This window comes from Microcebus murinus, chromosome 25 (genome assembly GCF_040939455.1).
Source record: "Microcebus murinus isolate Inina chromosome 25, M.murinus_Inina_mat1.0, whole genome shotgun sequence".
Classification (NCBI taxonomy): Eukaryota; Metazoa; Chordata; class Mammalia; order Primates; family Cheirogaleidae; genus Microcebus; species Microcebus murinus.
The window spans coordinates 1096279-1110112 of NC_134128.1; the positions used below are offsets into that span (position 1 = coordinate 1096279).

General features: G+C 36.2%; 1 protein-coding gene across 2 annotated transcripts in view; it reads left to right on the top strand.

Moving 5' to 3' along the window:
- ARHGAP12 (Rho GTPase activating protein 12) overlaps positions 1-13834 on the top strand; it is a 134830-nt gene that overhangs the window by 60497 nt on the left and 60499 nt on the right. For both annotated transcript variants that reach the window (XM_075997466.1, XM_075997467.1), the window contains 3 exons: positions 4140-4265; positions 8843-8917; positions 9247-9261. In XM_075997466.1, coding sequence (XP_075853581.1) covers positions 4140-4265; positions 8843-8917; positions 9247-9261 — 216 coding nt within the window. The remainder of the gene's footprint in view (positions 1-4139; positions 4266-8842; positions 8918-9246; positions 9262-13834) is intronic.

The window sequence follows — 13834 nt, forward strand, 5'->3', positions numbered from 1 at the left end:
CTGGGTGGTGGAGCCCTATACCGCACTCGAGGAGCCCTATCAATTGTCCTCCCCATTCACCAAATGAACAACAGCAACTAGGCAGCTTCTCACTGTATCCCTAGTAGAGAGGGGAAGGAGGATTATAGAGAGGAGGAAGTTAGAAAAAGGGATTTTAAAACTCTGTGGGTGAGAGCCTAGGCACAACTCCAGAGTGGCCTATACATGGAAACAACCAGAATTAACATAGCAAAAGCTTTTAGAACAGAACCATGGTGTGGAATACTCGCTCAGGTCTCAGGTTAGCCTCTGGGTAGCACACGAACAGGGCAGGCCAGACAGCACTAAATATATTTTAAAAACTGAATTGACATTTGAACTACTGGCCATAAACATGGGCCAAGATGTGTATTCTGAACCTAATTGGGTTGACAGTCTACTAAAATATTAATAGAAGGCTTAACTAGAAAATAAAGTGTTATATTACTCAAAATGTCAGACTGTAACCTAGGATTACTTGTCATACAAAGGGGAAAATCTCAACTTGAATGAGAAGACAGTCTGTAGGTGACAATACCAAGATGATGCAGATGAGGGAGTTATCCCGTAAGGATGCTAAAGCAGCTGTCATTAAAATGCTACAGCAAGCATTTATGAACACACTTAGGATAAGTGAAAAGGCCAAAAGTCTCAGCAGAGAAATAGAAGAGATAAAGAAGAAGCAAATGGAAATCTTAGAACCAAAATAAAATACTGGTTGGCTCAAATAGCAGAGTAGAGGTAGAGTTTTAAAAAATGAACAGTACCTCAGAGACCTGTGGAAAAATACAAAAGATCTGATATTCCTTTCATTGGAGTTCCAGAAGGAGAAAGGAATGAGTGTGAGACTGAAAAATATTTAAAGAAATAATACTTAAAAATGTCTCAAATTTGGCAAAAGACAAACCTACAGATTTAAGAAGACGAATAAACACCATACAAAATAAACCCAAAACAATCTCTATCCATACTCAGTGTAATCAAATTTCTGAAAAGACATATCCTCCCCCCCCAAAAAAAAAATTTATAAAAGCAACTCATTGAAATGGCACATTACCTGTAGGGTAATAACAATTTGAATGGCAGTAGCTTCCTTATCAGAAACCATGGAAGCCAGAAGGAAATGGCACACATTTTCAAATGCTGAAAGAAAAGAACTGTCAATCCATAATTCTACACCCAGCAAAAATATCCTTCAAGAATGAAAGTAATAGACTTTTTGCTTTTTCAGAGATGGAGTTTCCCTCTGTTGCCCAGCCTGGAGTGCAGTGGTACAATCATAGTTTACTGCAGCCTCTAATTTCTGGGCTTAAGCCATCTTTCCGGCTTAGCCTCTCAATTAGGGAGCACAGTCACACGCCACCGTGCCTGGCTAATTTTTTAAAAACTTCTTTGTAGAGATGGGGTCTTGCTATGTTGCCCAGGCTGGTCTTCAACTCTTGGGCTCAAGCGATCCTCCCCACATGGCCTCCCAAAGTGCTGGGATTACAGGCATGAGCCATGTGCCTGGCCTGTAAAGACATTTTCAGCATGAAAGTAAACTAAGAGATTTATCACCAGCAGTCTTGCTTTCAAGGAGAACTGCAGTAGGGAAGTCCTTCAAACAGAAGGGAAATGCTACTGAAGAAAACTTGGAATATCAGAAATGAATAAAACCAGTAGGGTGAATATCTGAGGAGACTTTTATCCTGAGTGTTTAAAATTATTACATTTGAAACAAAAATTATAACATTTCAGCTGGGTGCAGTGGCTCATGCCTGTAATCCTAGCACTCTGGGAGGCCGAGGCTGGAGGATCACTCAAGGTCAGGAGTTTGAAACCAGCCTGGGCAAGAGCGAGACCCCATCTCTACTAAAAATAGAAAGAAATTAATTGTCCAACTAAAAATATATAGAAAAAATTAGCTGGGCATGGTGGCGCATGCCTGTAGTCCCAGCTACTTGGGAGACTGAGGCAGAAGGATTGCTTGAGCCCAGGAATTTGAGGTTCCTGTGAGCTAGGCTGATGCTACGGCACTCTAGCCCGGGCAACAGAGTGAGACTCTGTCTCAAAAAAAAAAAAACAAAAAACCTATAACTTTTCTAAAGTAGTACTTATATGCAAATATGAAATTTAAGGCAAGTATATCATAAAGCGGGGAGAGTAAAGGGATGTAATTATTGGTAAGGTTTCTATATTCTACTTGAAGTAGTGAAATATTGATACTAGTAGACTGTCATAAATTAAGTATATTGAAATTCCAAGAACAAACTGTAATGGGAGAATCAAGAAATTATAGATAATTAAAACATGATAGTAAAAATTACTCAGCCCACAGGAAGGCAGGAAAGGAGAAACAGGAATGGTAGAAAATAAATAATAAAATGGCAGACTTAAATTCTAATATATAAATAATTACATTAAGTATAAATGGTCTAAACACATCTTTTGAAAGAATTTCAGAATAGATAAAAAATTGTGACTCAAGTATGCTTCTATGAGAAAAATCACTTTCAAATATAATGAATGACACATTATGCTAAAGGTTATTTATTAAATAATCTACAGTAAATCTCATACTTAATGGTGAGATTACAGAAGCTTCTCCATTAGAGTTAGGAACTAGACTAGAATTTTTCTATCACTGCTTCTATTCAACAATTAAATAGGAAAGGAAAAGGAAACAATGGAATTAAAAAGGAAGAGATACAGTTGTTCTTTTGATTATTAGAAAATTCAGGAGATTGTACAAACTTAAAACTGATGAGAGTTTAGCAAAGTTGCTGTATATATAGTCAACATAAAAACTACCCATTTGTCTAGGAAAAAGTCATTTTAAAAATGTGTTAGCAACAAAATCCTGTTTACATTAGCAGCAGCAAAAAGAGTTGTAACTAAGAACATGCCTAATAAGGGTCTATAAGATTTTAGTGAAGAAAAATTTTTAGAGCAGAGTAAAAGAAGACCTGAATAAATGGTGCAGTATTCCACTATGGTTTTGGATTGGGGGAGTTAATTTTATAATAACTGTCGAAATTAATCTGCAAGTTCAACACCCCTTCACCCCCCACTACCATTTTTGGGAACTGAACCTAAAACTTACATTTGTAAGCAAAGGTTCATAAAGAGTAAAAATATTATTCCTGAATAGGGAGAATTGGGGAGGAGGGGGAAAAGGGATGGAGTTCCTGTTATGGTGATTAAGTTGGGATAGTAGGGGCACTTGTCTAAATAAATAGACCAGTAGGACATAATGGAAAGCTTAGATGTGGCATTACAAATCAATGGGGTAAGCACAGACCATACAATAAATATTGCTAAGATTATTGGTTGCTCACATGAAAAAAATGAGATAAAAGTATATCCTTGAACTTACTTCAATTTCAATGATTAATTTCAGTTAAACATGTAAATATGATGAGCAAAACCTTAAAGACTATAAGGATAGTCTTTAGAAGGATATATCAAGGAATATCTTTGTAGAATAGGAAGGATTTCTTAAACAAGACCCAAAAGCCTACTATAAAAGGGAAGATTGACAGATGTGACTACATTAAAATTAAAACACCTTCTACATGTAGAAGGTACTGTAAACAAGGGGGAAAAGATGAGCTGCGGACTCTCATAGTTTAGAACAGTTTAGAATTCAGAATATATAAAGAACTTGCTAGTTCATTTTGAATTTAATTTTTGGTTTAATTTTTAAAAATAATGCTTATTTTATATTTTAGGAGTAGAAGGAACCTTAATTTAATGATCTCGTTTTATAAATGACGATAGTTAATATTTATTAAGAACCTACTGTCAGGGCAGTATTTGATTCTTTTAATACTTTGTTTTATCTTTAGAGCAACTCTGTGAATGAGATGGTATTTTTGTTATATCTGCTTTACAGTTGGGGAAATTTAGGGAGATTAAATATTTTACTAAAAAAATACTAATTTTGTCTCTCCAACACCAGAATCTATGATCTTCTCAATTATGCCAAAATTCTGGTCAAAGTTGAGAAAAACTGAGCCTAGTAAATTCATGGTGGTGTCATGTGATGAACTTTGCCTAATGGTCATGTGTCATTTGGAACAAGATGTTTAGATTTCTGCTTTTGTTTCTATTATTTATGAAATGTATTTTGTTTTCTTTAGTATAATGCTTCATCCCAGCAGCAAAGAGAAATAATTAAAAGTAGGAGCCTGGACAGGCGGCTGCAAGAACCAATAGTATTAACCAAGTGGAGACATAGTACCATCGTATTGGACACCAATGATAAGGTGGGACTTTCAGGGGAGAATCTGTTGATAATTTGGCAAGTTCCTTGTGCTTTGTATATATAGTACAGTGAATTGTAACCATTTGCTCTAAATTTATTTTATTTTATTTTATTTTATTTTTTATTTTTAGTTCGTCAATTAATTTATTTCTATTTTTGGTAGAGACGGGGTCTCGCTCAGGCTGGTTTCGAACTCCAGACCTTGAGCAATCCGCCCGCCTTGGCCTCCCAAAGTGCTAGGATTACAGGCGTGAGCCACCACGCCCGGCCTTATTTTATTTTATGTAGTGTTTGTTTCTGTTGGTAAATGTGATTCTTTGCTAAAACATTTGATTTCTTTTGAACCAACCTAAGCTGCTGATCTGAATGTATGATGAAATGTAACTATAATATTTATCTTTTTCCTTAACTAAATTGTGTACTTTACTGACTACTGTTATATGTATTTAGTATCAATTTGTCATGGAATTGGTTTTGGTTTTGAGGTTTTTGGTTTTTATACAATGTACTGACTTATCTGTGGCTTACTGATACATACATAACACACACACACACACACACACACACACACCCTTAGTAGTTGCCAAATTTTTTTTGTTTACCTTAAAGTCACATTTCTGTTATTTGATTTCAGCCTGTAGGAGGATTCATAGTGAAGACATTTAATTAATTTTCTCCATCCTAGGGAACATTGGAATCCTACTTCTTTTGTTTTCCTAAATGCTCTCTGCACAAAGCTTCTTTTATCAATCTGGGAAGTGATGTTTTCTGTTTCAAGACGGGGTAAATTTTGATGCAAGCATGAGAATGGATGTTTTTAAAACTTCCTAAGGAGTTACATCCTCACAATATGACTTAATTTCGGGATGGGTTGGGAATTTAGTATGAATTTGCAGAACATGAAAAATACTAATGTTGAAATGTGAAGGTGGCAGTAATACCTCAAAACTAAATGATTATTTAAAAAAGGCTGGGTGTGTTGGCTAACGGCTATAATCCCAGTGTTTTGGGAAGCTGAGACAGGAGGATCATTTGGGCCCAGGAGTTCAAGGCTGCAGTGAGCTATGATCCTAACTGCAAAAAGAAAGATATTTGTCATTGAGGACCTTTTTTTTTTTTTCTTTTTTTGAGCATCAGCCTTCTCTTGTAACATAATTTACAGGTTTCCTGCATTTTTGTTTTTTTGGTGTTTTTAGTGAAAACAGAATAAACACTCGGAAGGCATATTTCTCTGTGCTTGGATACTTTCAACCTTAAATCTCTTTATAAATTATCTCAGTTGATGAGGCAAAACAAGTGTAATATTTTGGTACTTAAAGTGACGATAAAATTGGCCTTTGTTGAATTTAAAAGTTAGCGAAGCTGTAGAAACAGTACACATATTATGTGTATAAGAGGGACTAATAGGAAACAATGAAAGCAGATGAATTTCTATATTCTATTTTGTAAGGATGTGATTGAATATAAGGGGCATATTAAAGGAATGATACTCTGGAGTCCGTGCTATTGAAGATATACTTGAGTTAAGATTCTTAGAGATTTTTAATAGAAAAAATTTATTCAACTCCCAAACCAGATTACAATTCAGGATATGCAGAAAACTCCTAAATGCCATATGTAATACTCGATGGCAAAAGTATCATTGAACCAACTCCACTGCCTCTTCAACAAACTTACTTGAATAAATAAGGATGATTATTTTGGTGATGTATATTAAAATTTTTTACTCCTTTTTAATCTGGCGATTCATTTTCAGTCTGTTGCTTAAAATAATTTGTGTGAAGTTCTTATTACATTTCTTCTTCCATCTGATTGTCTCAGAGTTGTGAGAATATGATAAGGGATGAAATGTACATAACTTGAAATATAATCAAAGAAACTTGATATAGATGCTCCTTAAATTATGATGGGGTTATGTCCCAATAAACTCATTGTAAGTTGAAAATATCATAAGTTGAAAATACATTTAATATATCTAACCTTCTGAACCTCATAGCTTACCCTAGCCTGCCTTAAGTGTTCTCAGAACACTTCCATTAGCCTACAGTTGGGCAAAATCATGTGGTGATACAGTACAGTGTAGTATCCATTTTTATTCTTCTTATTGCATGGCTGACTGGGAGCTGCAGCTTGCTGCCTCTGCCCAGCATTGCAAGACAATATCATAACAATCACCAGCCTGGGAAAAGATCAAAATTTAAAATTTAGAGTATGATTTTTACTGAATGCCTATCGCTTTTGTACCATTGGGAAGTTGAAAAATCGTAAGTTCAGGAACATTTTTACTGTATGACAAATGTCATCACGATGACATAGGTCCTAATTCAATTTGGGAGATAACTTTGGAGATAGATATGCATGTATGTTTGTGTGTGTACATTTATTTGTTTTTGCTTATGTATGGCTTTTACTAAAACTACCCCTTAGTTATAAATGTAAAATTTCTTGGTTTATATATTTATAATTGTTATATATACATTAGTACTCCATTTGTGGTTTTTTTTTTTTTTTTTTTTTTTTTGAGACAGAGTCTCGCTTTCTTGCCTAGGCTAGAGTGCCGTGGCGTCAGCCTAGCTCACAGCAACCTCAAACTCCTGGGCTCAAGCGATCCTCCTGCCTCAGCCTCCCGAGTAGCTGGGACTACAGGCACAAGCCACCATGCCCGGCTGATTTTTATATATATATATTAGTTGGCCAATTAATTTCTTTCTATTTTTATGGTAGAGACGGGGTCTCGCTCAGGCTGGTTTTGAACTCCTGACCTTGAGCAATCCGCCCGCCTCGGCCTCCCAGAGTGCTAGGATTACAGGCGTGAGCCACCGTGCCCGGCCTCCATTTGTGGTTTTTATTTCTTTTTTTTATTGAGACAGAGTCTCGCTTTGTTGCCCAGGCTAGAGTGCCATGGCATCAGCCTAGCTCGCAGCAACCTCAAACTCCTGGGCTCAAGCAATCCTGCTGCCTCAGCCTCCTGAGTAGCTGGGACTACAGGCATGTGCCACCATGCCCGGCTAATTTCATCCATATAGATATATATATATATATACACACACACACACACACACACACATATACATATATATATAAGTTGGCCAATTAATTTCTTTCTATTTATAGTAGAGACGGGGTCTCGCTCTTACTCAGGCTGGTTTTGAACTCCTGACCTCGAGCAATCCGCCTGCCTCGGCCTCCCAGGTTTTTATTTCTGTAGGACTGATAACGCTATGAAAAATACATCATACTTACCATTGATTTTATTTAATTATGTATTTTCTAGTTTGTATTAAATCTTTCATCTTTCTCTGACTATTTTAATATTAGACACTCTTTTAGAAGTCAAGAAATTGATCTGAAGTCAGAAAAATACTTAAGTGAGACTAAACTAAAATTTAGATATTAAGTTTAATTTCTTTTTAATTTTTTGATAATTTCTTTTTGTAGAGATTTTTTGATGTTTGATTTATTAGTCTGTCCCTTCAAGGGTTTTCCTGTAAACTCTCATTGCTGCCTAGTTTCTGTGTTTGCAAATTGTATAGGATGTAAACCTGAAGACTTTTTTCCACTTGAATGAATGTTGAGTTAATGATTTTTTGCGTCATTACTTAAAACAAATTCCCAGGGTTGTTAATAGTACCTTCTCCAGTTTCATAAGTGTGGAAAATTAGAATGCTGTAGATGTGGAAATGAATGTTCAAAGGAATTGTTTGGTTAGATAGAAAAATTAATAATAGGTAATGGCATATGATTTTTCTAATTCTCTTTTTCTAAAATTATTCAGAGCATCTAGGGGAATGGAGAAAATTTATATGAGCTAGGCTGTTGCTACCAAAAAATATTTTTCAGTCTTATCCTCCACAAGTAGGTGCTAGCAACATGTGTAGTAGAAATCTTATGCAGTGTTTTAGTAATGACAAAGCAGATAGCTTAAAAAACATGTTATTGGTTTGCTCTTATGATATTCTTAAAGGCTTAGACATTAAACCTTTTTTTTTTTTTGTGAGTCATTAACCTTTAAATCCTAGGTTTCTTCCTTACATCTAAAGAATCTTGCTTATTTCCATTGGAAAGTTAGCTATAAATTACCTTGAATATTAATAGCAATTTAATTTAATTTCTCCTATAGCTCTTGACTAAAATTCTTATTTTGGCAGTTACCAAGTTATTTCTGTGACTCTTCCTTGCCCAATCCTGAATATTCATGCCTACCATCCCAAGAGCAAGTTAGCTTCGTGACTATAACATATTTATCTTTAAGTGTTTAGGTTTACTTATTTTAAATACGATTAATTCAAACTGATATAACATCATGATTTTAAGGCAACATGCATCATTTCTTTTGAGTAATTTTGTATCATTATTTAAATTTAATGGTAATTGCTATAAAAATATGCCATATTTCATAAACTTTTTTATAATATCTGTAGTTTTCAGTACCATATTAGTTTTGGAGCTGAATATAGAAGGAAAATAACAAGGAAAAAAATTTTCTTAACCGTCCTTATTAATCTCTCCCACTGTGAGTAGAGGCAGAAATATAATTATATAAAATAGAGTAACTTTTTTATTACTTATTTCTTGTAGGAATCTCCAACTGCCTCAAAACCCTGCTTTCCTGAAAATGAGTCTTCTCCCTCTTCTTCAAAGCACCAAGATACAGTTAGTGTGATAGAAGCATACTGTATAATATAGTCCAGTTATTTCAGTCAATTTCAGTAAATTAATTTTCTCTAAATGCAATGTTGAAATATTTCTTGGGCTTCTATTAAATTTCATTAGTTTTTCTTTAAAAACTATAATTAAAATAACTTTAAGAATCAGATTGTACTGATTTAAGAACCCCCATTTGTGCAAAATATGGTATCTTACCTGATTAATTAAATTACATGCCATATTTTTAAGTGTTTAGTTTATATTTGTTTTTTAAAAATAAAATTTCAAATTCCCAGAGAGTACTATCAAATTATACTTTACCCTTTTTTCCTTAGGCCAGCAGTGCACAGGTAAGACGCATTCCCCTGCTGCTTAATGAGCATAGACACATTCTTGCTCTGTGCTGTAAAATGCATTGCCCTGTCTATGCCAGATGAATACTGGAGATAGTGGAACTCAACTGTAAGTTCCCCAGACTGAAAACCTTCAGACGCTTGTCTGCGATGAGGTTTTACTTGATTTCTGTGTTTATACTCACTCTGTTTTCTGTGCATCGCTGATCATGCTGTTCCCTTTCAATGGCTTCTCTCTTTTCTTAGACCAAACTCCAAAATTTTTAATTAGGACTATGAGACTGCACAGTTGGCTCTTGACTGCTTCCCAGCCTCATCTCATACTTCTTGTATCCTCAACTTTTCTTGCTTGCTTTCCTCTGCTACACTGCGCTTCCTCAGTTCCTCAAAAGAGCCTGCTCTGCAGCCCAGCGTCCTTGCACAGGGCCTTTCCTCTGTCCCCGAAACACTTCTCTATCTGGTTTTCACTGAGGCTTAGTTTGAACTTTGTTTCCTCAGAGAATTTTATTCTAGTCCTCTAGATTAGGTGAATTTTTCTTATAATACTCTTCATAGTATTTATTTGATTACATAAAATAGAGTAACTGTTGCTATTACTTCTTAACAGGAACCCCTAACTCTATTAATGTCCATCTTCCCTACTAAACAAAAGCTTCACTAGAGCAGAAACTGTTACTCCAGTCCGTACTGCAGTCCTGTGTAGTGGCTGTTCAGGAAATGTTTCTTGAATGAATAAACTTGCCTGGCTTCTGCCTAGTCTTGGCCTCTCTTTCCCACTCTCATCTGGTTACTGCTACAAGGAGATATTTTCCTCCTCTTTTTTTGTGAGTTAAAAACTGGTTGGTATGAAGGCTTAGTGATAAGGAAAAGGAAGCTACAAATTTAGAAGTGACAATGATATCATCACCAGTGTTAGATACCTGATGTCACCTTAATAATCTCTGCCAATTACCTGTCTCTTCAATCTTTTCTAATCAGACTAGATTTAAAATTCCATTCCCTGATATACATCTTAAGCATGTTAATTTTTTCTCATGCTTCATTTTAATTTTCAAATGAGTTATTGTTATTTTTCATAGTCCCCTCAAATCTGTATAAATTAGGCAGTATATACATTTTTAAAAAACCTATAATGTACTTTTCTACAATATGGATTAAAAAGCCTTTCGTGGGCTGATCTAAGAAGCTAGTCTTTATTTGTCCCAAGTGCCTATGAGAAGAGAATATACATTTTAAAATTCCTAGTTACTGAATACTAAATAAAATTTTAGAATATGTAATTTGGAAACTTGAGCTTTTGATCTTATATTTCTAATTATGGTATTAAAATGCATTAATCATTTGAGAGAAAAGGACATTTCAACACTTTAATAAATATTAAAGAAAATATATTAGTGGACAAATTTGCTTATTTTTTTCATAGAGTATTACTATTCTAAGGCCTTTTTTTTTTTTTTTTTGGAGACAGAGTCTCGCTTTGTTGCCCAGGCTAGAGTGAGTGCCGTGGCGTCAGCCTAGCTCACAGCAACCTCAAACTCCTGGCTCAAGTGGTCCTTCTGCCTCAGCCTCCCGGGTAGCTGGGACTACAGGCATGCGCCACCATGCCCGGCTAATTTTTTTTATATATATATCAGTTGGCCAATTAATTTGTTTCTATTTATAGTAGAGACGGGGTCTCGCTCTTGCTCAGGCTGGTTTTGAACTCCTGACCTTGAGCAATCCGCCCGCCTCGGCCTCCCAAGAGCTAGGATTACAGGCGTGAGCCACAGCGCCCGGCCTTCTAAGGCCTTTTTAAAAACATGAATGTTCAATTTGTTTTTTGTGATACTAGCTCTTAAAAAATTGTTTTATGGAGATAAAATTTACTTAACATAAAATTAACCATTAACCACTGTAAAGTGTACAATTCAGTGGCATTTAGTATATTTACAGTGCGTTCAACTATCACCTCTGTCTGCTTACAGGACATTTCATCACTCCAGAAGGAAACCCATAGCCAGTCACTCCCATTTACCCTGTCCCAGTGGCCAGTAGTCTGCATTCTGCCTCTGTGGATTTGCCTGTTCTGGATGTTTCATCACATGGTTCCTTTTCAATACTTATGAACCATTGTGCAAGTGTACTTATTCTGAATAAAAAGAATCTTATTACATGATTATAACATGATTGAACATGAGGATTTTGATTGACTACATTATTTTGGTATACACTAATTGTTAGTCTAAACTGGGAAATGCCTATTTTACTATGATTGCAAATTGTTTTCTTGCCTTATTAGGGGATAGAATAATAATATTTTTGGTCAAAATTTAATCATCATATGCTAGTCTCTATGAAAGCATTTCTGCTTATTTTCTATGTAAAGTTTCCTTTGGAATATCAAATATATTTAGACAAATATTCATGCATGAATTTGAGCATATTTTATGGGACTTAAATTTTTGTGAGGTTATCTTAGTAAGCAACACAAAAACATTGTTTGATTTTGAGTCATGTTGAGAAAATATGAAATAAAAATTTTTCTAAATGTTTTCCCAAAATCTCTGACCTATTTTATCCATCTGCCTATTCATCACTTTTATGTCAAATTAAAAACTTTGGTGTTTAAAACTTTGGTGTTTAAAAGTTAAAGCTTTAGGGCTGGGCACGGTGGCTCACGCCTGTAATCCTAGCACTCTGGGAGGCCAAGGCGGACGGATTGCTTGAGGTCAGGAGTTCGAAACCAGCCTGAGCAAGAGCGAGACCCTGTCTCTACTATAAATAGAAAGAAATTCATTGGCCAACTAAAAAATATATATAAATAAAAATATTAGCTGGGCATGGTGGTGCATGCCTGTAGTCCCAGCTACTCGGGAAGCTGAGGCAGTAGGATTGCTTGAGCCTAGGAGTTTGAGGTTTCTGTGAGCTAGGCTGATGCCAGGGCACTCTAGCCTGGGCAACAAAGTGAGACTCTGTCTCAAAAAAAAAAAAAAAAAAAGTTAAAGCTTTATTTTCTCTATTGCAGACCTTCTATTTCTTGTAACACTATTGGTTTGTTGGTAAATTACTTTAACAAATATATGCTAGTATAGTTCTAGGCACTGGTCATACATTATAAACATAACAGATGTGGTCCCAACTTACAGCCTAATGGAGTAGACAATAAATAAATAATATATTATTGCACTTTTTATTAAGCATGTCATAGTTTCTTCAGGCTGCTATAACAAAAATACAAACTGAGTAGCTTTGAAATAACAGAAATTTATTTCTCACAGTTCTGGAGGCTGTGAAGTCCAAGATTAAGGCACTGGCAGAGTTGGTGTCTGGGGAGGGCCCACTTCCTGGTCCACAGTGCCTTTTTCCTGTGTCCTCCTGTGGCAGAAAGGACAAGGGATTGATCCCTCTTTTAAGGGCACTATTCCCATTCATGAGAGCTCCACTCTGAGTACCTCATCACCTCCCAAAGGCCTGCCTCTGAGTACCATCATATTGGGTATTAGTTTAAACATGAAAATTTTTGGGGACACAAATGTTCAGTCCTTAGTATAGTACAAAGAAAGAAACAAACTGAGGCAGTAGTAAATATGGGAGGTTGCAGGGGAGAAGCCCCTTCTTAATAGTGGTCCAGGAAAACATCCGTAAAAAAACTGACCGGGAAGCTGAGACACCACCATCTCCCTAGCTGCTCAAGCTTGGCAGTTTTCCCAAGCTCTTCCCTCTCACCCTCACATCCAGTCCCTGTCAATCCTGTCTTCTGAATCTCTCAAATTGGGCTCCTCTTCTCCCTGTCACTGTCACTTCCCTAGTTCAGACCTTCATTATCTCCTACAGCAATCATTATAATAGTATTCTAGTTGGTTCCCAGTTGTGCTACTTTGTCTTGGTTTGTACTTTCCACAATATCATTTCTTGCCATTTCTTCACCTCACCCAATACTCTGAGGGAACCTCAAGGCCTCAGCTATGACATGCTCTCCTTAGCTTCTGTGCCTCTGAACTGCTTATTTTCACTTCCTACTGCTTCTGTCTAACTAATGCCTGTTCCTTAGCTTCAGTGTCAGGTTCTCCAGCAAGATGACTCTGATGCCCTTCTTTCTCTCCAGCTCTCACACTGTATGGTAATTGCTTTTTGTTTTCATACATTTGGATATGGCAAGTGTTCTTATTTTATGTTCAAGTTGGAGTGGTTGATACTTATAACATTAGTGCTTAGGTCTTGATCCCTGTGAGACTTTGGTGAAAGTTCTGGACCCTTTCCTTGAACAGCGTATATACATGCATGATTGTGCACCAGTGTCAGTCCTTCTGTTCACTCAGGTAAGAATACCTGATGAGGCTTGTACTCCCCTCCCCTCCCCTCTCTTCTGCCTCTTCTTCCTTTTCCCTAGCCCTCACATCCTTAGGCTTAAGCCGTCTGTCACTGCTGCTACTCTATCCATTTTTCTTCCTGTTTCCGTGCTTGCATTTTTTTCCTGCCTCTACTTTTTAAACATAATTCCAGCTGTGGTATTTTTTTATGGGCTTAAATCTCACCTCTCTGCCCTTCCAATTCCTGTGCTCCCTGGCTGCTCATCCACTTAAATTAATGC